This window comes from Mus caroli, chromosome 15 (genome assembly GCF_900094665.2).
Source record: "Mus caroli chromosome 15, CAROLI_EIJ_v1.1, whole genome shotgun sequence".
Classification (NCBI taxonomy): domain Eukaryota; kingdom Metazoa; phylum Chordata; class Mammalia; order Rodentia; family Muridae; genus Mus; species Mus caroli.
The window spans coordinates 60515450-60540208 of NC_034584.1; the positions used below are offsets into that span (position 1 = coordinate 60515450).

At 43.3% G+C, this 24759-nt stretch overlaps 1 protein-coding gene across 1 annotated transcript in view; it reads left to right on the top strand.

The window, feature by feature from the left end:
• Positions 1 to 24759, top strand: part of Tg (thyroglobulin) — a 180146-nt gene that overhangs the window by 58744 nt on the left and 96643 nt on the right. The window contains exons 28-35 of the mRNA XM_021183215.1: positions 3971 to 4036; positions 4636 to 4710; positions 5666 to 5803; positions 6860 to 7036; positions 9057 to 9168; positions 10662 to 10741; positions 11443 to 11586; positions 18648 to 18713. Of these exons, the coding sequence (XP_021038874.1) occupies positions 3971 to 4036; positions 4636 to 4710; positions 5666 to 5803; positions 6860 to 7036; positions 9057 to 9168; positions 10662 to 10741; positions 11443 to 11586; positions 18648 to 18713 (858 nt within the window). The remainder of the gene's footprint in view (positions 1 to 3970; positions 4037 to 4635; positions 4711 to 5665; positions 5804 to 6859; positions 7037 to 9056; positions 9169 to 10661; positions 10742 to 11442; positions 11587 to 18647; positions 18714 to 24759) is intronic.

Sequence of the window (24759 nt, forward strand, 5' to 3'; positions counted from 1 at the left end):
TATTTTGCTGAAGCTCTTCAGACTTTTCAGAAAGATATAATGTTAGAGATAGCAGGCCTGCCCCTTAGCTCACAGAGAAGGGTACTGAGTTTCCAAGGCCTCTGACCTCCCTGTAACAGTCAGGCCTCCTTTTTGCCCTCTTTCCAGCCTACCCCTCTTAGCAGGCTCAGTAAAGAGGACAGGCTTTCCTTTCTGTCCTAAGGTACCATTGGCCAGGCCAGTGCTGTTCACAAGGTTAGCCACACTGGGGCCAGTATCGCCCACAACTGGTTAGACATGCTAAGTCTCAGGCCACCATGCCCAACAGGACCAGGAATCCGTGTTCTGAGGAGCAGTTCCAATAATTCTTAAAGCAGTTGCCTGCTAGGTTGGAAGAGAGGATAGCAATATCGGTTGTCATAGAAACAAAATACCTCCTAAGGACTGTTAGGTCAGATAGCACCGAGGCTGAGACCTGCACCTACACAGTGATTCAAGGGATGCACTGTCATTGTAATCATTCTCATCTTACAGCTGATGGGAAACAGGCACACAGGAGTTAGGTCACTCCTAAGGAGGCACCTGGACCTAAAACCAGGCTCTGGAAGTCTTAGCCACTCGCGTACTCTCAGATCTGCAGAGAGAATTTTGGATGATATTGTATCATTATTTTTAAACTCTTGCTGATACTCAGAGCAATATGTAGTATGCATGTTACTCTTTGAAGAATTATATATGCCTTACTAAATTTTGGATTAGTGACAGAGAGTTTAAAATCCAGTGTAGAAAACACATAGGCAATCTGCGTGGCACACCCAACCAAAGCCTGGAAATACACTGCAGAATCTGGCAGAATTCCAGGGAGCTGAAGTAGCTTCTTTTGGTGGTAAACAGAATCAAACAGCTTATTTATGGGATGACTGCCTCACAGATGGTCTTCATTACTCTGAGAGGCACCCATGGTGAAAACAGGCATTTCAGGAAAGACATGTGATAAGTTGGCAGCAGTAAGTCACTGAACTACTTACGCCTGAGCATGTGCTTGCTGTGTGTGTTCAAGGAATGTGCCCTGGCTTGGCCTCCCTGCAACCGAGTCACAGCGAAAGGCCTTTGAAGGATTTAGGCCTTTCATCTGCTCATCTGGCTCATCTGTTCCTCTGTGTGTGTGTGTGTTTATCAGAAGACAACTTTTTTGGGTATCATTCCCTAGTGCCTTTCAGTTTTTGTTTGTGACAGGGTCTCTCATTGGCCAGGGGTTTCACTGAGGCTAGCATAGCCAGACAATAAAGTTCCCAAGGATCTGCTTATCTCTACCTTACATTTCACCATCGCTGGAATTACAAGCATTTGCCTAGCTTATTGAATGGGCTTAATGGAACAAACTCAGGTCCTCACATTTGTGAGGCAAGAGTTTACCAACTGAACAATCTCTCCAGCCCAAGCTTTGGGTTTTCAATTCAGTAGTGTGTGTGTGTGTGTGTGTGTGTGTGTGTGTGTGTGTGTGTGCTATGCATATATGCTACATGTATGTTGCTGTGTGTGTGCTATGTGTATGTATATGGTATGTGTGTGGTATCATATATATATAGTGTTTGTGTGTTATGTATGTATGTAGGCATGAATATATGTTTGTGTGTGTGTGTGTGTGATGTGTGTGTGTATGTATGTGTGGTGTTGGGGGTATGTGTGTGGAGTCTGTGATATACATACACACACATACACACACACACGTGTGTGTGTGTGTGTGTGTGTGTGCATGTGTATATGTGTGTGTGATGTGGTATGTGTAGTATGTGTGGTATCTGTATATGTATATATGTGGTGTATATGAGTATGTGTATATGTATATATCTGGTGTGTGTGTGTGTGTGTGTGTGTGTGTGTGTGTGTGTGAGTGTATGTTCTAGACTGGGGATTTTCTTTTCCCAAGTTCCAACTATCTGGTCATTCACATGTATGTCTCATGGCAATACTCAGTAGGGTGGATTTCTTTTGTTTATCAGCTAGCTACTAATGTCACAGTTGAATAAAGCAGAGACCTGGACCAAGGTTATCCAGGCTTAGATCTGATATAGAAAGCTAATGTGGGTAGGGTCCTTGTTGTAGGAATCTACAACTCAGTAGACTCCACTTCCTTTAAACAGTAAGCACACCAAAGTCTGCTTTGCAGTGTTATTTTCATGATCCTTTGGACCACCTGCTGAGGCAAACAACCCAGGGAATGCAGGTCAAACTCCTGAAAGCAGAAAATGCTTTCAAGTCATCTGTGGTTATTGCAGCAAATTGCTTGGCATCTCTGACACTTTGGAATTCCATTCCTCAGATGTCACTGCATTCCTCACTTCTGGACTTGATCTGAATGCCAGCTCATAGCAAATTCCACTTCGGAGATGGTAAAGAAGAGATGTTAAAAGGCTACTGGAGAGAGAACAGAGGGTTGAGGGAGGGGTGGTGTGGCCAGCCATGACTTAGTACTGGTCCTCACGTGATATAACCACAACCTTGGGATATGTCCTCTACCACAAAGCACAACCTACCAGGCAGATGGGAGGCATCAGTCCAGGTGCTGAGTGCAAAAGTTGCAAAGCTTTCCATCCCCAAGGCCAAGGTGTTCCCCAGCTAGCTGATAAATGTGGGCATCACCAAAGCAAAACAAGCCTGCATTTCGTCACCTTCATAGAGTCAAGGGATTGTAGGGCTCCTATGCTCAGTTTCTAGAAACTAGCTAAGTTTTATCTACGATCACTTACCCCATCCAGGGCTGATTTCTGGTGCCCACATCAAATGAATACACCTACCACTAACCCTACAGAACACCAAGAAATGGTTTTGTACAATCTGAGCCCATGGCAGATATTTTTCCCCTCAAATTACCCGGGGTGTGTGCTGCGTGAGAGTGTTCATTGAGAGTGCTGGGTTTCTGTTTAGACTTTGAGTCTGAGACTGAACAGAGAAAAAATGAGGAATGTTTACTACCAAGAGGAGAGGGTGTAAGAAATCTAATTTTAGCCAGTGTGGCACCAGAGGATGAGAACTTGCCAGAAAAGAGAGAAGCCTCTAGCTTTAGTGGGAGGGGAGAGTAGTGGGGGAAAGGAGAGGATATGAGGCATTATCATGGTCAAAGTACATGATAAATGTCAATGAAAATTTCTTTATAAAGCCCATCGTTACATATAGTGACTATATGTCAATACAAATTTTAAAGAACAGTTAATAACATCAGCAATAAGTCAAATAAGAAAATCTGCAAACGACTGGATATGTATCAACTGTGAAGGATCTGGAAGGTAACATTGTGAAGTATTGCGATCATTTAATTTCCAGCTCCAATTAGTTTTTACATTTAGTGATTTATGTATTTGGTGTGTGTGTGTGTGTATGTGTGTGCATGTACATGTGTATGTGCATGCTCGTGTGTGTGTGTGTGCATGTGTGTGTATGTGTGTGTCTGTGTGTGCGTGTAGCCTGAGCATACATGCCACCATGAGCATGTGAAGTCAGAGGACAACTTGACTAAGTCAATTCTCTCTTTCTAACATGTGGGATCTGGTGATCAAATTTAGGACATCAACTTTGATGGCATGTGATCTTACTTACATCCTCTTGGTCCCAGCTTCATTCAGGATATCAGAATCTCAGCAGTGTTTGATACCAGGAAATCCCCACAATGAGACCGCTTAAAAACCTTGTTTTTGTCGTTGTCGTCGTCTTTGTTGCTGTTGTTAACTGTTTTGGTTATCTTCCAGTGACATAGGCTTGTGACCCTTCCCATATTAGTCTGTTTTGCTTTGAGTTAGATCCCTGAAGTCTAGCCAGCTCTGGTTTTGCACCCAAGTGTTGGAGTGGTACTTCACGAGACTTTGAGAGATCCTGTATAGAAAGCAGAGTTCTCAAGCCAAGAGGATCTTAAGGGGATTATAGGGCAATTGTAAAGGTTGGTGACCAGTGAGAACAAGCACAAACAGGCTCACCAAATGGCAATCTTCTGCAGGTCTGGCACTCTTGGAGGGAACTCAAGACAGCTTTACCAGCTTCCAGCAGGTCTACCTCTGGAAAGGTGAGCTCCAAGGTGGGAAAGCAGGGGTGACAGTAGAGTGACTTCCTGAGTTTAGCATCAGTTTCCATCTACAAGGTATTCTGCTCCCCATGGAGGGAGGGGTGGGATGTAGACTTATGTTCTGTGGGCATGTTTTTTATGGAGAAAAAGGCTCTTATTGCTCATCAGAGGACGCACATAGTCCTGATATAGCTGTCTCTTGTGAGGCTATGCCAGTGCCTGGCAAACACAGAAGTGGGTGCTCATAGTCAGCTATTGGATGGAACACAGGGTCCCCAATGGAGGAGCTAGGGAAAGTACCCAAGGAGCTGAAGGGAACTGCAACCCCATAGGTGTAACAACAATATGCAGTACCCCCAGAGCTCATGTCTCTAGCTGCATATGTTGCAGAAGATATCCTAGTCGGCCATCATTGGGAAGAGAGGCCCCTTGGTCTTAATTCTAGCCCTGAAAGACTTTCCAATGTTTGGTACAGGACCAAGCCTGCTCATCTGGGTGGCTGGATCTATCCTTCCCTTGGATTTAGTGCTGGTTGTAGGACATGAATGTTTTTATTTGGCTGCCTCAATAGTACCAGTGATCTTACTTCTTCTTCCTAGATTCTGACATGGGGTCTCAGCCGGAGTCTATGGGATGTGAAAGGGGAATGGTGCCAAGGTCAGACTTTCCAGGAGGTATGGGTATTGACTTGGAAGAGTTTATATAGCTGAGTCCAGGCTGCAGAGACAATATGGTGGTACCCAAGGTCTAATCAATGGATGAGCCTTTTATTATTAATCCATTCTGAAACCTTGGAACCTCACAAAGGATCAAATTCTCTTGAGTCTAATTATCCACTCATAAACACAGAGATTTCTGCAGTGGGAAGTCAGAACAGAATGTAAAGAGGCTTCATTGCCAATTCCGACTGTTGCTGAAACAGAAACAAACACAATAAATATAGCAGGAGAAATTGGGTGCTTAAAGAGCAGAACTTAACTGAGCATGTCCAGGACTCCCCTCATGCCAACCCTATAGGGCCTAGAAAAGTGTTTGGCTCTTAACTGTGAAGGCTGGCAAATCTGGGATTGAAAGCCTGCATGTAGTGGGGGCCTTCTGCTATGCAATAACATAGTAGAAGCCATCAAAAGGGTTCAAGAGAGTAAGAGGGAAGCCGGTTTGCGTTTATCACCCACCCTGCTGTACAGCAGCAACCTACCCACCATGCATTAACCTCTGAACCTGGATTCCAACATGACTTAGCTAACAGGAATATGGCTTGCTGAAACTTTCAAACAGAGGACTCTGCTGATATGGCGTTTTGGTTGGCAGAGCTATGTTATCTGAGGCCACCCAGAAACGGGCTGAAATCTTAGAGGGATCCCCTGTCTGAGGTAGAAAGGAGAACCAGAGGGCTCAGCTTTCATCCAAACAAAAAATCTGGGCTTACAACTGAATGGTTTCTAAGAAGTTCTAGTACCTTCTGAACCCCTTTGCCTGACCAGATTGATACCCTGTCATTTCTAGCCCTGCTCTGGCCTCAGGTCATGTAAGAATGCTTGTCTCTATTTCTGCTCTGTCCCCAAGTATCTTCTCTCTGTTCCATGCTTGCTAGGAAGGTATAGAGCTCACCCTTTCCTTCTTTTGCAGATATAGCAACAGAACTTTTTTTCCCTGTGGACATTACCCAGGTCATTGTCAACACAAGCCACTCATTACCCAGCCAGCAGTACTGGCTCTTCACACACCTGTTTTCAGCAGAGCAGGCAACCCTGTGGTGCCTTTCTCGTGAGTATCCTTAGCCTACAGGTTTTCTTCAGGTCATGTTTCACCAACAAGTAGAGAATTTTAAATGCATTGTTATAACTAAATGATCACTTCATTCTTAGCCTAAAAGTGGGGCTTACTCCCAGATTTTAGAAAGCTCACATTGAAGGTCATTTCTGCTCAGCAACCAGAACCTACCTTTCATCCATCCATCTATCCATCCATCCATCCATCCATCCATCCATCCATCCATCCATCCAACCAATGTTAAATATGCATTATGTCCTAGGACTTACCTTTGACGGTGTGGATAAGAACCCAACCAGAATCAGCCAGGCCTTTTCCATAAAGGAGCTCATAGGTATCTTTGGTGAGACTGACATAGATAGGGAATAGAGTGCTCATGTACAAATCCCTGGTCGCTGCTCTTCTGACTGTTAGTGCATCTGAGAAGCCATAAATAGAGACACTAAGTTTCCACTGTGTTGTCTCCTGTGTTGTTAGGTTTGTGTCTGACTTCTCATCTTACTTTGGCTATGCCTACACTTAAGCAACCATATCATATTTCCCCACTTCAAAGATTCCAAGTGTTTTGTTTAGGCTTTCATGGCTATCATGGGTGTACTGGTATTTTTGCCAACTTGAAAAAAGCTAGGGTCAGCTAGCTTAAGAAAATTCCTCCATCAGATTGGTTTTATGAGACATTTTCCATATAATGATTGATGTGAAAGAACCTATTCCACTGTGAGCAATGCCATCCCTGAGTTGATGATTCTGGGTTGTATATGAAGACAGGCAGAATAAGGTATGGAGAGTAAGCCAGTAAGCAGCATTCATACATAGCCTCTGCATCAGCTCTTACCTATAGGTTGCTACCTTGAGTCCCTTCAGGTTAGACAGTTAGCTGTAAGGTGGAATAGAACCTTTCATTCTCAGGTCACATGTAGTTATGGTGTTTATCTCTGCAGTAGAAAAGTAAACTAATGCAGTATGTCTCTCCCTTGAAAGAGTCTCTGGATGATTTTATCTACCCTAGGCTTTTCATGAACTAAACACCAACTGTCCTCTTGCCTTTAGGGTGTGCCCAGGAGCCCATTTTCTGTCAACTTGCAGACATAACAAAAAGCTCATCTTTGTATTTCACCTGCTTCCTATACCCAGAAGCTCAGGTCTGTGACAATGTCATGGAATCTAATGCCAAGAACTGCAGTCAGATTCTGCCCCACCAACCAACGGCCCTCTTCCGGAGGAAAGGTAGGAACTCTGGTCTTTATAATCTGGGCGGTTAATGGGCCATCACTCTGTGTGGTCAGAAATGGTACGATTCACTTCTTTTCCCTTTAAATTAATACTCTATACACACACACAAATAAAATGTGACTATGAATGTCTTAAAGACAGCAAAGAGGGATACATGGGACTGATTGGAAGGAGGAAAGGGAAGGGGAATATGATATAATGATATTATAATCTTGAAAAACTAATATATATATATGTATATATATATGTGTGTGTGTACTATTTATATATTCATAAATATATAGGGATAGATAGATAGATAGATAGATAGATAGATAGATAGATAGATAGATAGATAATAGTAAGATTATCCATGGTCCTTCAGAGATGTGACGCCATTAAAAAGGGCATCAGGCTGACACTTTAGAGTGGTCTACTCTGCTCTGGGGTCTCATCTTACTTGCACCAGAATTTCATGCTACTGTGTGTACAGAAATTACAGAAACAGTGACTTTTACACCATCACAGTTGCTTTCCTCTCTTCAAGGGCAGCGATTATGTCATTTTGTCATCATGATGGTGATGCCATTCCTTTCACCCTGTTGTCCCAGCAGTTTGTTCTTCTATCTTTTTTGCCAGAGCCCTTCTCATGTTTGGAGGCCCCCAGTTTCTCCTCAAATGTCAAGAGGCCACAAAGCTGTGGAGCAGCTCTAATTATTTTATGAGAACTTCTTTTTTTTAAATTTTTAATATTTTTATTACATATTTTCCTCAATTACATTTCCAATGCTATCCCAAAAGTCCCCTATAGCGCCCCCCACTTCCCTACCCACCCATTCCCATTCTNTTGGCCCTGGCATTCCCCTATATTGGGGCATATAAAGTTTGCAAGTCCAATGGGCCTCTCTTTCCANTGATGGCNGACTAGGCCATCTTTCGATACATATGCAGCTAGAGACAAGAGCTCCGGGGTACTNGTTAGTNCATCATGTTGTTCCAACNATAGGGTTGCAGATCCCTTTAGCTCCTTGGGTACTTTCTCTAGCTTCTCCATTGGGAGCCCTGTGATACATCCAATAGCTGACTGTGANCATCCACTCCTGTGTTTGCTAGGCCCCGGCATCGTCTCACAAGAGACAGCTATATNTGGGTCCTTTCAGCAAAATCTTGCTAGTGTATGCAATGGTGTCAGCGTTTAGAAGCTGATTATGGGATGGAGAACTTCTTGACTATGGGTTTCTCTTAAGTATACTCCGGTGCAGTCACTTTTGGTGGGATTACCCATATCAATACTCCTAGGCTCTTTGACAGAGGAGTCTCATAGTGCTTGGTCTGAGTACACACACTAGCAAGGTAGGAGAGTATTGGGTCTCTGGGAAGCCTAGATCATGCTCTCAAATTCATTGTGGGGTTTATGTATCTACTATCCAGGGCTTCTAAGAGACTGTCTCTTCTGGGTCTAGGGAAAAACTCAGAATAAATCTTCCATCTTTGCCCTGTGGGAAGGACACTTAGTCTACCCTTTCCCCTGGAGATGCAGGAGTGCAAAGGCAAATACAATCCTTGTTGCTTCATACAGAGGAGCAGAAGCTGCTTTCTTGTCTCGAGAGCAAGGTTCATTCCTCCACAGGCTTCCTAGATTTTGAGATAATCTGTTCCATCTCTCTCTGATTCTCATTCCCTATAGGCTAGATCATTTTCAAGAGTTCCCAGCATGAAGGCCTGGGTCCTATTCCAAGCACTAGTAGTGGTTCATATCTGTAATTCTAGAACTCAGTAGGTAGAGGCGGGGAGATCAGAAGATCAAAGATATCCTTGGCTAAATATCAAATTCAAGGCTAGCTTAGCTTACACAACAACCTATCTCAAAAATTAACCAACCAAATGGAATCTCCTGAGTCTTCGTCTAGTAAGATTTGGAGAGCAAATGTGTGAGTTTAATTTGCCATCTTCCTAGAAGTTCAGTTTGGGGTCTACTAATTATACCTGTACTTTCAAAAGTATAATAATTTTTATTTGTTTTCCCTCTGTGCAGTTGTGCTGAATGATAGAGTGATGAACTTTTATACTCGCCTGCCATTCCGAAAGCTCACAGGGATTTCCATCAGAGACAAAATCCCCATGTCTGGAAAACTCATTTCTAATGGGTAAGTGGCCAAGTGCTACCTCTAAGCTTATTAGTAAGACTCCTTAGGTTCCACAAAAAGGTGGAGCAATAATAACAACAACGCAATCCAAAGCTAAGGGAATAGGAGATAACCAGATCAGAAAGCCTTGATGAAGGCACATGACATTAAATACTACATTTTGAGCCTGGAGTCTGCTGAGGGAGCAGATGTCCTGAGCAGTCTTGTCAGTTAATAAACATGATGAAGATTGTCATAAACTTCGTCCTCAGAGCCATTCAGTGTTGTGTTCAGCGTCTATAAAGCAAGCACAATTTTTAACAGAGTCGTGGCTTATAGGACTGCTTACTTATTACGTCTACAGCCTCTGTTTACTGGAAGCTGGCATTTCTTGATTGGCTTTTTGCTAGTTGTTACAACTGAGGATGAATGAGGTCCCCTCAGCACACTTTGCCCACCTCACTTTTCAGAATCCCCAAGCATGCTCTTGCCTATCTGCATTCCTGGACTTTCCCTGGTCCTCCCAAATTTGAGGTTCTGGGAGGAGACTCATGAATCAAGATTTTAAGGAAAATCCCTAGGGAGTCTTTTGTATTTTAGTAGTCACTGATCCATGAACTGCTAATCTGTGAAGTGCTGTTGAGTTATGGAATTGCATCATGTTGCTGGCCACTAAGTGCTATTTCTGAGAATGGAGCTCAAAAGATGGCACAAGATTCTTTGTCTTGAGATCCAGCTGGATTCCACCTTATTAAGGGAGGGTATAGAAGCTAGATGTCATCATGCTGAGATGATGGAATAGAAACCAGATAAGTTTTGTTGGATATCACCATGCTGATCTTGGTACTGGGATGGGAACTGGTGGGACAGAACTTATGATAAGCTACAAAAACCTATAGTCCAGGCTGGAGATTAACAGTGGGCTTTTAAAAGAAGGGGGAAGCAATAGGTGGGCAGGTAGGTAACTGGGTAGGGATCTAGGGAAGAGAAAGCCAGGGAGATGACTTAACATTTTCTGGGCAGAGAATCACTGGAAAAATTACCAAACAGACACAAGGTTCAACACTGGGATATGACTTGGATTTAGGAAAGAAGAGCACTAATGAGGTAGGATCTTTATACCAGAAAGGACTGAGAGGTTAAGCAAGATCTCAGGAGTTAGGGGTGATTGATAAATCAAGGCATAGGAGTAAGGTAGGGGAATATTCAGAACTGGGAACCAGAACAATAGCTAGAGGTGCTAGAGCCCTTCTGCCATGAAGCTGCAGGCCAGATCTTGCAGCTATACTAGTTGGATGAACAAGGATGGTCCTGGAGAGGGACTGACTGAGAGAGTAAATTAATACAGGATCTGAAGATAATGTTCCTGAGAAAAGAGTGAAAATTTAGAATGTTAGCCACATCTTATGTGCTTATGAAGAAATCTGATTCCTTAAGTTCGAGTGATTCCATTCCTTCTGCACAGCAGAATCTGGATGCCCACAGGAAGCTTCACTTATGCCTTCTCACTGCAGGTTCTTTGAGTGTGAGCGGCTCTGTGACAGGGACCCTTGCTGCACTGGCTTTGGTTTTCTAAATGTCTCCCAGCTGCAAGGTAAGACTAATGAAGGAGGCAGTCCCCAATCCCAGGCATGCACCTCAGTCTAGAAACACTCATGTTTATGATCCTATATGGACCTTAGCATCTCCTCATGACAAGGAGAATGTTAGCCTCATATGCAGAAAGGAAACTGACTGGGGAAGCAAGTGGTTCATTATTATGAAATTAACATTGTGGCTGACCTGGTCTATCTGCCCACTTCATATACAGCAGGTATATCTGATCCCAAGGACTGTTCCTCCTTGTTTTGATACTTTATTTATATGTCTTCTACTGTATTTTCAGAGCTGTCCAGGCAGCATGGTTGGATGAACTTTAGATACATCACAGGATCCATATTGAACATTCACTCAGTCACTTACTAATGGTGTGATTCTGGACAATTCAATTATAATCTAACCAGGCCTTAGTTAGCATGTTCACCTGTAAACCAGGTCCAGTAAAATGATACTTACAAATACAGATCACCTCTTCTATGCATGATCAACAGGTATTCTGTTAGGAGCAGCTACTTCCTTTTCTGGACCCATAGGCTTATAAATAGTGGATCTGGGGCTGTTGGGGTGGCCAAGTCCCCACCTGGAATATAGTACAGAAGTCCCAGCATCTGTTGAGCAATGGCTTACAGAATTCTTCCCACTTAGTTCATATTTCTCACTGCCCCACCTTTCTGGACTCCTGTGTTCTCCCTCCAGGAGGAGAGGTGACCTGTCTGACTCTGAACAGCATGGGGATTCAAACATGCAGTGAGGAGAGTGGAGCAACCTGGCGAATTTTGGATTGTGGCTCTGAGGACACAGAAGTCCACACCTATCCCTTTGGGTGGTACCAGAAGCCTGGTGAGTAACCTGCCGCTGGCACAGGTGTCTGCTGTTGACCATATCCCAAGCCTGCATTAGGATGATGTCTTAGGATCAGGAAGAAGATTACTCAGGATTCCCTGGAGACCAATGGTAGAAATGGATTCTATCTCATTTAAGAAGAAAAGACCTGCCTTGGAGACTGCTCGTTAACTTAAAGGAAAGATTATCAATTAGATCTCAGGAAAGATGGAACAATATCAGGTTCACAGGTATAGTTAGCTAGGGTACATAGCAGTTTCTTCAGTTTGCTACTTGTACTTGCTATAGAGGGGCTGCTCATGGTATACTTTAGAAGCCTTTCATTCAGGATCAGATCGCCCAGCATAGTCTAGAAATACCCCACTGCTGGAGGGAGAAAGCAATAACATTAGTGGAGGCCTCAGAAAATACAGAAGGATTAGGAGAAAGAAAGCTTAACCTCCTTAGGTCCTGTTGCTGGACAAACGGCAAAGTCAACGTTGTCCACTCTGATCCCTTGGTCTCCCCGCTGTGCCAATTTTTACCGTCAGCCGGAATGATGTTCTATATGGCATTGTCAGGGAAGGAAGGGAACAGCCTGCATAGGTTTTTAAGCGTTTAAGTTAGGATTTCAGGAAAGGACAGCCTGCATGGGTCATGAAGGCAAATGGCTGCATTATCTAAGACTCATTTCCAGGTCTGTTTTAGGAGAACAATCTGAAATCAATGAAGAAAGGAGTGGATATTTCTGTATGTGCTTAGATAAAACTATACTCAGAATCTTTCCTCTATAGGACAGGCTGGTCTTTGTAAGACTCATAGTACCCCTTAGCTTCTGTCAGTAGGACAAGTGACTGAGGCTCACTGGTCCCATCCACTTAGATACTGGGTGTCTATGGTATAGACGATTGCATGGAAACTAGAAGAGACTAGCCATCAGATTGTGTCTCAGGAGCAAACTAATGAAGATGTCTCAGAGATAAAAGTATTGTCTCGGGAAGTAATCGAGAAGCAGAACAGAGGATCGATCAGTGTCTCCAACCTGACACATAGGTCACTTCCTTCTCAATTCATTTTCTGAGCAAATCTGGAGAGTACTGGACGTTCTTGACACTTCCCTAGAAACTAGGGTTATGTAATTATTGCTGTAACTGAAGTCTTAGAGAAGTAGAACTTTGGTCTCCATATTCTTCATACTGTCAAACCACCATTTCCCTACCTAGTTTGGGCAATGAGAGAAAGCAGACATTCTTTCTGTGCCTGTTGTGTATCAGAAACATGCTAGGTCTACATGAGCCTTGACATTTAGCATTATGGGAGCTCAGTGGAGTAACTTACAAGCAACTGATTTATCAGCTAGAAAAGGTTAACATGATAGCAGAGCAGCTGTTCCTGGTGTGGTCTTTTTGTCCAAGCCATGTTGTAACTCAAGGGTCCAGTTTGGATTTCTAGGGCAGAGCTCCCTTAGCCTTGCTCATGTACCTAAATGTTCTTTAGCTTTGTGGCAGTTAGTATGAACATGATTATTTCCAGACTAATCCCTTGATTTTTCATGATTGGAGGTTGCTCTGTTGGGTTTTTATTTTCTTTCAACAGCTTGAATTGTTTTAAGAAGAAAAAAAAAGAGAGTTGTATAATGAAACTGCCACTCTGGACTTATATTTCCATACAGAGAAATCTCTAGGGCTAGAGACATACAGAGATATCTTGAGGGCAAGGGAGGAGAGGAGCATGCTTGCCTAATACATTAGTTCTATATGACTCTATGGACAGCTTCAAGACTTAAGCTGCTTCAGAGCTAGGCTCACCTCAGGTCCTTCTCATCTATCCTCTCACCTTTTCACCCTGCCAGCATCTGGAAAATGCCACTTTCCATTTTCATTTGACTATGGAAGAGCTGGACAGAAAAAAGCTTAAGCAGTAATTCATTTGTTCAGAATGTGATGGAAGTCACGCCAAGCTATTTCAACATTCTGACAGGCTGGCAAGGATAAGAACCCAAGGTACTCCTGGTTCCAACAGGTTCCAGCTGCTCGGGTCCTTTTCATCTGACAGCCTGGAGTGCTAGTGTCTTCCAACACATATTCTGTGCCTCAGGGTAGGGACTCAGGAGTCCTGACCAGAAGCCACATGGCAGACAATGAAAAGTCTTATCAGTACTGTCACTCAACAGTAAGTACTGCCATGTAAAGAACCCTGTGGTGTGACAGCCTGTTCATGAGGCTTTCATGCTGGAGGCCAGCACTTAGGAAGCACCATCTCATTAAATCCTCATTCCCCTGTCAGTAGAAGCAAGAGAGGCAGGAGGCTCAAGGGTGCATAGAAAATGGGTGATAGACCTGGGACCTAGTTAATTTTACCTCTTAAGTTGCTATGTCACATGGCAGAGTGAGAATGATCCTGCTTTCCTGACCTCCAGGAACTCTCAGTCTTAAAGCAAGCAACAGGTGCTGAGGAGATAAACACTTGTTGCTGGGATTCTCACCTTTGGGCTGCACCCTTCTGAAGTTCACTGGGTGTTTGCAATGCTGGTCATTGAGGAACGGGAGAAGAACAGAATGTTGCTGTTTTTCATAGGCATATCCTAGAGAGGCCAGAGTGAGCATGTGTGAATAACTACAACATAGCAGGAACAGCCTACAGGAAGTCTGATTGCCAGAAGTATTGACAAAAAAGAAAGAAATGCCACGCTTTTCTAGTCTTTGTCATTATATTAACTAATCTGTACAAGGCTAGGGAAGGTGCCACACACATGGGCAACTCTGAGCCTTGACCTTGAAGGGTGGGTCTCTCCTAACTGCCTTCCCTTAGTCAGTTCTTGAACAAGAGACATACGTTCACTGAGGAACTCTGATAGGTAAAAGCTGTAGGGGACTGGACCTGCTATAATCACAAAGAAAAATAGCTCTTCCTAAACACTGGCTGTCTGCAGACACGATTCTGGGTGTGCATATGGTATCAGGACAGTCTCTGTGGAAAAAACTCCTTTCCTGTCCCCCATGGAAGACATACATTCCCTGACCAGAGAATTAAATCACAGCAATGTCACTGGTGTTGCCAAGTCCAGTCCTCTGGGTGGAGAGGTAGCAGACTATAAAAGGGAAGGAAGAATTGCTCTTTCACAGGGATCATGCCAAAGAGACTTCAGCAAAAAGTGAGCCTGAGATAGATAAAAAGGTAGAAGGCAGAAGATCAGAGAGTTGAGAGTCTTCTCCATACCTCACAGCTTCAGCAAAGAGGGCTGCACACCAGCCATTACATCCTCACTTCTTTATCCTCACTGTTCTCACAGAGGATGAAACAAAGCTGAGTTCTCCCATATCCATGAAAAAAAAATACTGGAAACACAGAAGCATCAAAGCAGATTCCCACAGATCCTGTGGTAATGGGCTTGCTGATGCTGCTGTCCTCAATTTCATGCAATGTCTGGTGTTTCTTAGCACAGAAATACAGAAGCCCTGGCCAACTTTATGAATGGAAATGAGTTGTTTGTAGTCCTCCCCATCAGCAGTACCTAGAAAAGAAATCTTGGTGTCTAGAAGACCAGGTGTATGTGTACAGGACACAGGGGTTACTTAGGTCCATATATCATAAACTCAGGCCTTCCTGCATAGGTAGGAACAGGCCCTGATAGCCCCTGCATCTTAAAGAAGATTGCCTCCCCCACCACATTCGTATGTGCACCACATGGGCTTCCATGAGGCCTCACTTGGCTTTGTTCACTAAGTCAAATGTGTCTTCTTGAAATGAAAATCACAGCTCTGGGTCCTTTTATCTTCTAGGCAAGGTCCCTCAAAACCTGTTGAAGTTACAGACACAAAAGAGACATTAGTAAGGGATTGTCAATTTCTTCTAGTTTGCTTGAGATCCACACAGAAGGTACCACATTCAGAGAGTAGTTAGTATATCCTCCCTCCTCCTTCCCCTCATACCAACACTCTTACACTTACCAAGCACTACGTGTTCCTATCATTGGCTAGCAGCCAGCATTCCCTCACCATGGTGCCTTCTTTCTACTCACAAGCCAGTGAGGTAAGGCTTATTCTATTTCTTATGCCCAGACAAGATGAGATTGGAGCTTTTTTTCTCCAGCACTTCTGACACAAAATGTGTAGTCCCATCTGTAACCAAGATCCCAGTTCTCTAGACATAAGTTGGGTGTTTACTGATTCTTTCAGTTCTGATGCGAAAAACCTGAAGTTTAAGTCAGAACTAAGAACCTGTGCAAAGGGTAGAATCTTACAAGCTTCGCCACTACCTGCTAACTGTGAGCTCATGGCCTTCTGTCCTTCCAGGCAACTGACTGTAAGTTAAGAATTTCCATTTCTCCTTGGGTTGTCCAATAGCTTGCCAGAATAACTCAAGGAATACAGAGAAACCATTAGCTACTATTCATAGTTTACTAGGATAGATTCAACTGGGGCTGGGCTAGGGTGTAGCTCAGAAGTAGAGTGCTTTTCTGGCATATGTAAGCCTTGGGTTCCATCTCTACCAAGGCAAGCAAACAAAAACCAAATCCTTACAATTCAATAGCCATTTGGAAGACAATGTGGAAAGTGGAGTAGAGGGTTCCTATGCCTATCTTGGCTATGTGCTCACTAACTGTGGACCTTTGCAAACCCAGCAGCTGAGGAGCTCTGTCCCAGAAAATAGAATGAGGTCCTGATCTTACTACATGCCAGTGTCATAAATGCTTGCTATATCACCTGAGGTCAATCCTCAGACTGACCATGGTGTGTTTCATGCCACTAGATTACAGCCGCAGGAAGATCTACGAAGCAGTGTATACAAATGGGTGCTGGGAGCTTTGTCTGAGTCACCTGTCCTCAGTTCATGTTTCAGTTGTCCCTAGATTTTCAATAGAACCACACACAATACAAACAGAGCTCTCTGTGGATTTCAACATAGATTTCTTGAACAGTGTACCCAGATAACAGGAAGTACACATTTAGATAAACACCCTCAGCAGATGGCCAGACTGTTCCCTAATGACTCTACTCTTGGGTTCCCTATTCTGGGAAGGGATAACAAAACAGGGTGTGACTGGAGTTCAGATACAGGCCTGCTACAAAGGAGTGTAGGGGGGGAAGTTGTTAGCAATTATGGACATTCTGTGTGATGTTTTCAGTATGGGGGTGTGTAACCTCAGCTCAGATGTCGGTATCAGGAAACCTATTGGGAATATCAACTCTCAGGCCCCTGAAGTTGGACCCTTGGAAGATGGGTCTCAGCACAGTATTACTTGTTGTTACCAACCCCTGAAGCAGATTTAATGTCAACTGAAATTTGGCAGTTGATGTCTGTAAATGATAGCTAGAGGTGCCTCCATGAAAGTGAAATAAAGGGAGGGAAGAGACTGTGGCTGAAGCTCTGGAGCCTTGAGAGGCCGGGCTCTTAGTTCAGTTTATGTGGTTACCACACAGCAGGGTGACTTATTTATTTATTTTTTTACTTTTGTTATAATTTATTTTAATTTTTATGGATGAGTTAATTTATTTTTTTTAATTAGGTATTTTCTTTGTTTACATTTCAAATGCTATCCCAAAAGTCCCCCGTTCCCCCCCCCCACTCCTCTACCCACCCACACTCACTTCTTGGCCCTGGCATTCCCCTGTACTGAGGCATATAAAGTTTGCAAGACCAAGGGGCCTCTCTTTCAATGTTGGCTGACTAGGCCATCTTCTGATACATATGCAGCTAGAGACACGAGTTCCGGGGGGTACTGGTTAGTTCATATTGTTGTAGGGTGACTTATAAGGAAATATCTCTCACAGTTTTGGCAGTAGACAAGCCAATTAATGCCAACATGCTGGCATCTGGAGAGGGCCTTCTCCAATTGTAACAGGGTAGAGGCAATGCATGGTAAGGAACAAGGTGAGAGGAAAAGCAACACAGTGGAGATGGCAGCTTTTCAAACAGGACTCTTCCCAGGATCAGATCTAGAGGCTACACAGACCTCCACAAACCCTCATCCTCAGCACGCTATTTATCTAGTCATGAAGGTGGGAGCCCACAGCCCTGACCACCATTTAAAACTTCCACCTATGGACGGCCATAGAGGCAAATGAACTTCCACAAGAGTTTTGAAGGAAGCATTCAAGTCATAGCATGGTGTTTTGCACACCAGTCAAAAGGGAGTAAGATAGGAGATGGAAATATGGGGGAGCCATGCAGAACTTTTGCAACCAGCATAGAAACACACTCTGATCTGAGGAACAAGAGACAATGACATGAATGTGCCATTATGAGGGGGGAATCCTCTGAGTGGATAATGCCTGAATTTGTTGATTGCTCACTGTATTTCCTAAGCTGCAAATGCCAGCCCCTATGAGGGAAAGGAGTTCTGGGCTTGGTCTTCTTTAAGTCATTGGAAGGAGGAATAATAAGGAGGCTTTGAAGATTTGGATGTGTTCAGTGAAGGGAGAGGAAGGGAAGAGGCTAGAGCATTTCTGTGGCATCTACAGGATATGCAGTTCCTCACTGAGTTCTTATATCATCTTCACTATACAAATACCAAGGCCAGGCACCAAAACCAGATGACCTGTCCTTGTGCACTTCTTCCTCGTGATATATCATGTTCAAAGCCAAGTCTGTCTTTTCCCAAGGTCCAGATATCCCCACTCGTGTAACTTGCTATTTATCATTGCCGTTTATTGATCTTTTGTGTTCTGTTTCTGTGACACACATTATATATTAGGTCACCTCTTATAGTTCCTCAGTGACTTGGTGATAGGTAGTGTCATCTCCATAATACAGATGTGGAAACTGAGTCAGATTCTGTGGTTACAGCAGCAGGCTTTTGTGGTATGACTAATGACATATGAATGAACAATGCAAGCTACTCCTGGATGGAAGCTGTCAGGCAGTATTGAAGTATACTGAAACCTCTTTACCCTGTGTGGTGCTAACTCAAGCATGGTTTTGGACAGAGGCTTCCCAGTCCAGGGTCATAAGAGAAGAAGTCGTCATGGAGCTCCACCCCGGCTCATACTGACTTGCACAGACCTCTAGTCTCCACCACTGCTCTGCACCTCTGCTGTTGTCTCTGTAGCTAAAATACTGCCTTTTCTTCTTTCCAGCTGTATGGAGTGACACTCCCAGCTTCTGCCCTTCTGCTGCCCTGCAATCCCTCGCTGAAGAGAAGGGTAAGTTCATTGTCTACCTGATCATTCTTGGGAGAAATACCATCTCTCTCCACTTCCTATTTTTTCCTTTTCCTTTGTGCAATGACTTAGCTTTTAAGGCATGAGACTGTTACATTTATAAATTCCAGATGCTGTGGATGAAACACACTTGCAGGTATGCTAGACATCAGCAACGTGCCCTTTCCATAGATATAAATGACAGGAGTGCACACATAACAGCTCACAAGATCAGGTGGCTTTTAAGCCTGATGTTCTCCTTGTCCTGTCTTAAGTTTGCATAACTCTTCCAAATATTCTCTAGACTCTACAATCACAGGCAAGGCCAGGAGGGTGGTGTTGTGGTCTCAAAGTCAAAAGGCAATTGTTTGTCTATTGGGACAAGCCAGCTGTAGCTTAGAGCTACTGTTCAGAGAGTACACTAGATACTGAAGCTATGGTCCCACACCCAGGAATTCAACCAAGACTGAGGCAGACCCTTCTTATGTTCTGCTGCAACATGTTTCAGCTGGTTGCAAGGTAGCAGGGAAAGCAAGAGTGTGAGGGCTGGGGATGCTCCGTGCTCTAGGGTGAGGTGAAATAGTCTTGCCAATATGGGGTAAGCCTCTGCACTGCTCTTTCTTCTAGTTCTCCCTGTCAGGAAAGGAGAAGCATATAGTAGGTCCCAGGTGCCACTCAGCTAAGAGGACACATTCCATTAATCCCTGCCCTATGGCACAATGCCTGTGAAGTTTGAGATACCTATCATTATGTTCCTATCTGAGGTGCTAGGAAGGGGTTATTTGACACTAAGGCTATGGCTGAATTCTAAAAATGTTAACCTGTGTCACCAGTCTGCTTCCCATGATCAAAACATCTTGCTGAAAATCACAAAGAATTTTTTTTCTCAGCATCCTCTTTTGGGTGTCTGATAAACACTTGACCATGTGTCAGTTCCCTGAAGTACTATGAGGCAGGTGTCATTATTGGTATGTCATAGGTTATAAGGGTGTAACCTCGAACTGATGACACCCAAATCCTCACTGAAGATTCATGACTAAACCAAAATTTATTCTGAATTGTGTCAGGGTAGTATATAAACATTGTTGGGATAGTCAAAGTGTCCCAAAGATTTGTGGTCACACACACACACACACACACCCCTATGTCACCTCTGTTCTACTTGCCTTTTTCATGCTGGAGGTCACCACTTTGAATTCTTGTTACTCTTGTCTCTGCATTTTTAAGTTACATACAGATCCCCTTGCTACTCAGTTTGTCCATTTTAGAATCACTCTCGTCCCCAGCCCCACCCCACCCCCTGCAAAGCAAGAGCTAGCCGACACATTGCCTGGCATATTCTAGTTTTATGCTGCTCTGTGTGTCTTGACATACTGCTATTTTCTCTACCATAATGTTGCAAATCCTCGTTGCATAAACATTGTGGTGTGTGCATATTTCCACACTGCTGCTTAGCTCTTTAAAGCACACATCGTCATGCAAGTCTCTGTGTGGTCATCTGCTTACTCTTTGCTCTCATGTGCCAGCTTTTGTGACAGTCACAGTTAGTGGTGGACAAATAGTTGAAGAAAGTATTGTGTTGACAGTGGTGGTTGTCCTATTATCCCCAAGTTTGCTAATGTCTCTCTGGTTTGGCATATTTGGTTTTTATGAATCTTCATCCTCATAAAAACACTGGGATGAATGAGCACTCAGAGCTCCTTCTGAAGGCCAAACTGTTTACAGAGCTGATTCTCCAAAGAGGAATTTACACCAGAAAAAAGAAGTGATATTTTAAGATTTGGCTCACATTGCCTAATTGTTCTTAAATACTTGCTCCTAGCTTTTGGCTGTGAATTAAAGTATTTTTCTTCATATTACATACTCATCATTCTTAAATATTATCATATCAAAAATAGAAAATTTGTAGAAAAACAGTGGTTGGATGAATAGATGTCAAATCTAGCTACGGATGTACAAATCAAACCATAGTGAGGTGTATAATGCTTGTTCTGTTTGTGTTATTGAGACTTAACACACGCACAAGAGAAAACAATGAAAGTAATACAGTACTGAGTGTCTTGCTCTACGTAGTCCACAGATCTGAGATGTTTCCAAGGCAGAGTTGATGTCACAGTAGTTTTAAATGTGCCTTCAATGAGACAGATTCAAAAGCCATGTGGGCCAAGAGTCCCCCATCAGCATGCAGAGTTTGGGATTAGTACTTCAATATGGATCACAGACAGGGGCTGATTCTGCCTTCAGTGTTTTAGCTTGCCATTGTTTTTGTCTGATTCAGATGTGTGTGTGTGTGTGTGTGTGTGTGTGTGTGTGTGTGTGTGGTGTACCTTGCACATTTAAGAGTCTCATCCTTATGTATTTTCTGTTCTGGAAGAAAAAGAAATACCAAGTATTTACAAATCACTTGATCACCACTAGGAAGATAGATGGTAACATGGTTCATTTTCAAATGAGGAAACTGGGGGTCTAATGGGTTAATGACTGAACTATGAGCACATACCATCTGGCTTATCCCGGAGGTAGACGGGATTTCCTTTGATTGCATTTCTGGAGCAGGTTAACAGAGGTTAACTCTTAAGTCTAGCTCCCTGTAGAGTTCTTATCTCTTATCTTCCTGTCTCAGTTGTGTTTATTTCTGTTCAATGTTGACATTTCAATTATGGACCACCTCGGATTAAAATGGAAGTGAAACCTGAAACCCAGACCCCAAGTAAAGCCATCATGAATTAAGATGGTGATTTTTCCAGTGGAAAAAATATATCTTACAAAAAGTGTATAGTGTCAGTTTAATGGGGCAGTGACCATAGAAATGGAGAGGAGTGGAGTGTACCTGTAGGAAGACTGACAGTTGGGCACTTAACATTCAAAACTACGTATCTGGGGAGTTAATGGAAGTGCTAATGGCTGGGAAGTTTCTTCTGTTATCAATGGTAAAGAATCATCCTCACACCAGGAGCACCTGCAGCAAATGGAAGGCATGTTTCTGTGGAGACACACTAAAGACGATCTCAATGGTTTCAGGTGTACCTCTCAGTGACCACACAATAAGAAGGTGCCTTCTTCCCCTCTTGCTTTTTAGAGGAACATCTGGTTTTTCACAAATGATATTAAGTGGGAAAACCACATAATAAACCTGTGACATGATTCTCAATAGCATAAGGTCACATATAAGAACCAATAAGACACTGAGCAGTGGCTTCTGTCACTGTGTGACAGGACAAAAATGTTTGACACTGAATTCTTCCTTCCCTGAAGAGGCCACTGGGGTTCATCAGTGCTTCAAAGGCAGCATTATCTGTTCTGCTCCATGAAGAATAGAGAATGGGGCCTTGGCTTTGGCTGCCAGGAAGCCTTGGGTTGACTGCTAAGCTGGTGTAGTGGTACTTACCTGTGGATCTGACTTCAGGGAGGGAGGGTGAGGTGGATGTGAGACCACCTGTGTCACAGAAGTGAAATGGCAGTACTAAAGTCCCATATTACAAATGACTTTGCCATTTGCCTCACACAGCAGGAGGGGTATAGGGCACACACCCCAGCCTCCCTTACAGCTCCTCTACAGTTGGAATGAGAACTCAGAAAGGTTGAGGAGCCAAAGGACTCCTAGCTCTTATTGCAAGAGTAATAATGAGGCCCCCTGCACACCCTGAGCACCTCAGGTGCACACATGCTACCCTACTATTCTGCATTTGTGACCTCTTAATTGAAAAAAAATGTCCTGTGATTTCTGGGAAGAGCACCCAGCATACTCAATGCTGCTCTTTCACATGAGAAAGGTAAGGGTTAGGACAAAAGTCAGACTGGCCAGGGCCTTTGCTGTGTTGACACAGCACTGCAGTACTAGGACCTTTATTTGGAAGAATTTTAATGCTTGAAAATGCTCTAAGCTCTGTGATCTCCCATTTTTTCTTGGAGTTGACCTGAAATGAGGAAACTAGGGTAGTTTAAAATGGTCTTCTGTCTGTACATAAGGAACATCTTCAAATGTATTCTAGTCTAGCTTTTTAAAAGCATAGTCAACATTAGGAAGAAAAGACAAGAGGAATGAGTAAATCAACACAATTAGCATATTCATGACTTCATTCTCTTATAATAGATTTTGAGGAGAATGTTTGAAATTTATTCTGTTATGCCAGGCATGGTGCACATGCATGTAATGCAAGCACCTGAGAGACAGAGGAAGAAAGAGCAAGGATTTCTAGGTCAGTCTAGACTATAGAGTAAGAACCATTCTCAATAAATCATAGTACAGAGAATGATGAGGATGATAAGAAGAAATTCTTTTTTTTTTTTTTTTTTTTTTTTTTTTGAGACAGAGTTTTTTTTTATAGTCCTGGCTGTCCTGGAACTCACTTTGTAGACCAGGCTGGCCTNTTTTTGAGACAGAGTTTCTCTTTATAGTCCTGGCTGTCCTGGAACTCACTTTGTAGACCAGGCTGGCCTTGAACTCAAAATTCCGCCTGCCTCTGCCTCCCAAGTGCTGGGATTAAAGGCATGCGCCACCATGCCCGGCTCAAGAAGAAATTCTTATTCTTAGCAATTTGAAGCTCACCACATTGTACAGTAGCTCTGCAGAACCTCTTTCTTCGACATTATACACATGTCCTAATGTCACATGATTCATCAACATATATGGCTGTAATTGCCAAGGTACAGTCAAAGGAGACTTGAGGGAGGCATGCAAGTGCCTCACCTACCTGTGCCTGGGGAAGCCCAGGGAGACCCAGCTTGCTCTGTCCTCTCTACTAGTCCCTGCTTTCTGCTCTGTCCATTGCTTGAAAGGTTCTATGGTCTTTAGAGGGACAAACTGCTATGAAATATCCTAGATGCAAATATTTTCCACCTAAATGCTGTTTGGCCTTGGGAAAATCTGTCTTCATGTGGCAGTGGCATGCTTGAATCCTGAGTTTGGATAGTGTTGCTGTCAAGCTGATGCTGCTAGGTTGAGGTGGGACCTGCTCTGTTTGTCACCAGCTCATGGAGGAGGCTCCAGATTATAATGAGGCAGAGCCAAAAGAGCACAATCCTATGCCAGCTCTGCCAAGCTCTACCTCTTGGATTGGAACCTTTATAACATTTACATATCCCATGTTCTTTCCAGTCCTCAGTCCCTCATATTATAAGAAGGATTGGTTTAAATTAAAGAAATTCTGTTAGCTTCCCTTTGTTCCTGTTTGAGACTTATGTAGAACAGGCAAGTATGGATGCCTAGACCGAGATCATAGGCTTAGGAGAGACTCATGAATTTGCAAACCTAGACCCAGATCATAGACTTGGGAGAGAGTCATGCATCTGCAAACCTCAGGGGACCCTCCTTGCCAGCTACAGGCTTCTTTATGGAGGATATCTGGCATGGAGTGCTATAGTTATATTTATAACTATAAGTCAAAGGTTACAGTGTAAGAATGACCACAGATAGTCAAGACTGGCAGCAAGAGGGTTCACCTTAAGTCTATGAGGGACATTCTCCAGGCAGGCTAGAAGGTAGATTGGACATAGGAGTTGATAAATAAAGGTAAGAGGGAGGCCTCATCTGGGAATTACTGGATCTATTTGCCCTGGCTACAACTTTGCTATAGTGTACTGTCTGTTTGGAATGGAAGGAGGCTTGGGCTGGTAAGCTGTCCATCACTGGGACTAAGGTAGCTGGGAAAACCATCCTTTAAGAGGAAGGATTGATTTCAGCTCACCATTTCAACCTGTTATCACTTGGCTTCACTAAATTCTGGCCTGTGGTGAGATAGAAAGGAACGTTAGGACATCTTTGCTTTATGCCAACAGTGGCCACTTTAAAAATAGAAGGAAAACCACATTTTACTTTTAACAGCATCATGCATTAATCTTCATAACATTCAAACTAGGAAATAAATACAGAATTTTAAGATCATTACCCATGATCACTGAAGGAGTACTCCTGAAACGTGACAGGGGGTCTTCAAATTTATTCCAGAGTAAATAACTAAGAACGTTTTTTAGGAATCAAAATTATGTACAAAGACTGCTAAAACAGATGGTAAAATGTGAAATAAGATGGCCTTGGTTTAAGTTGTGT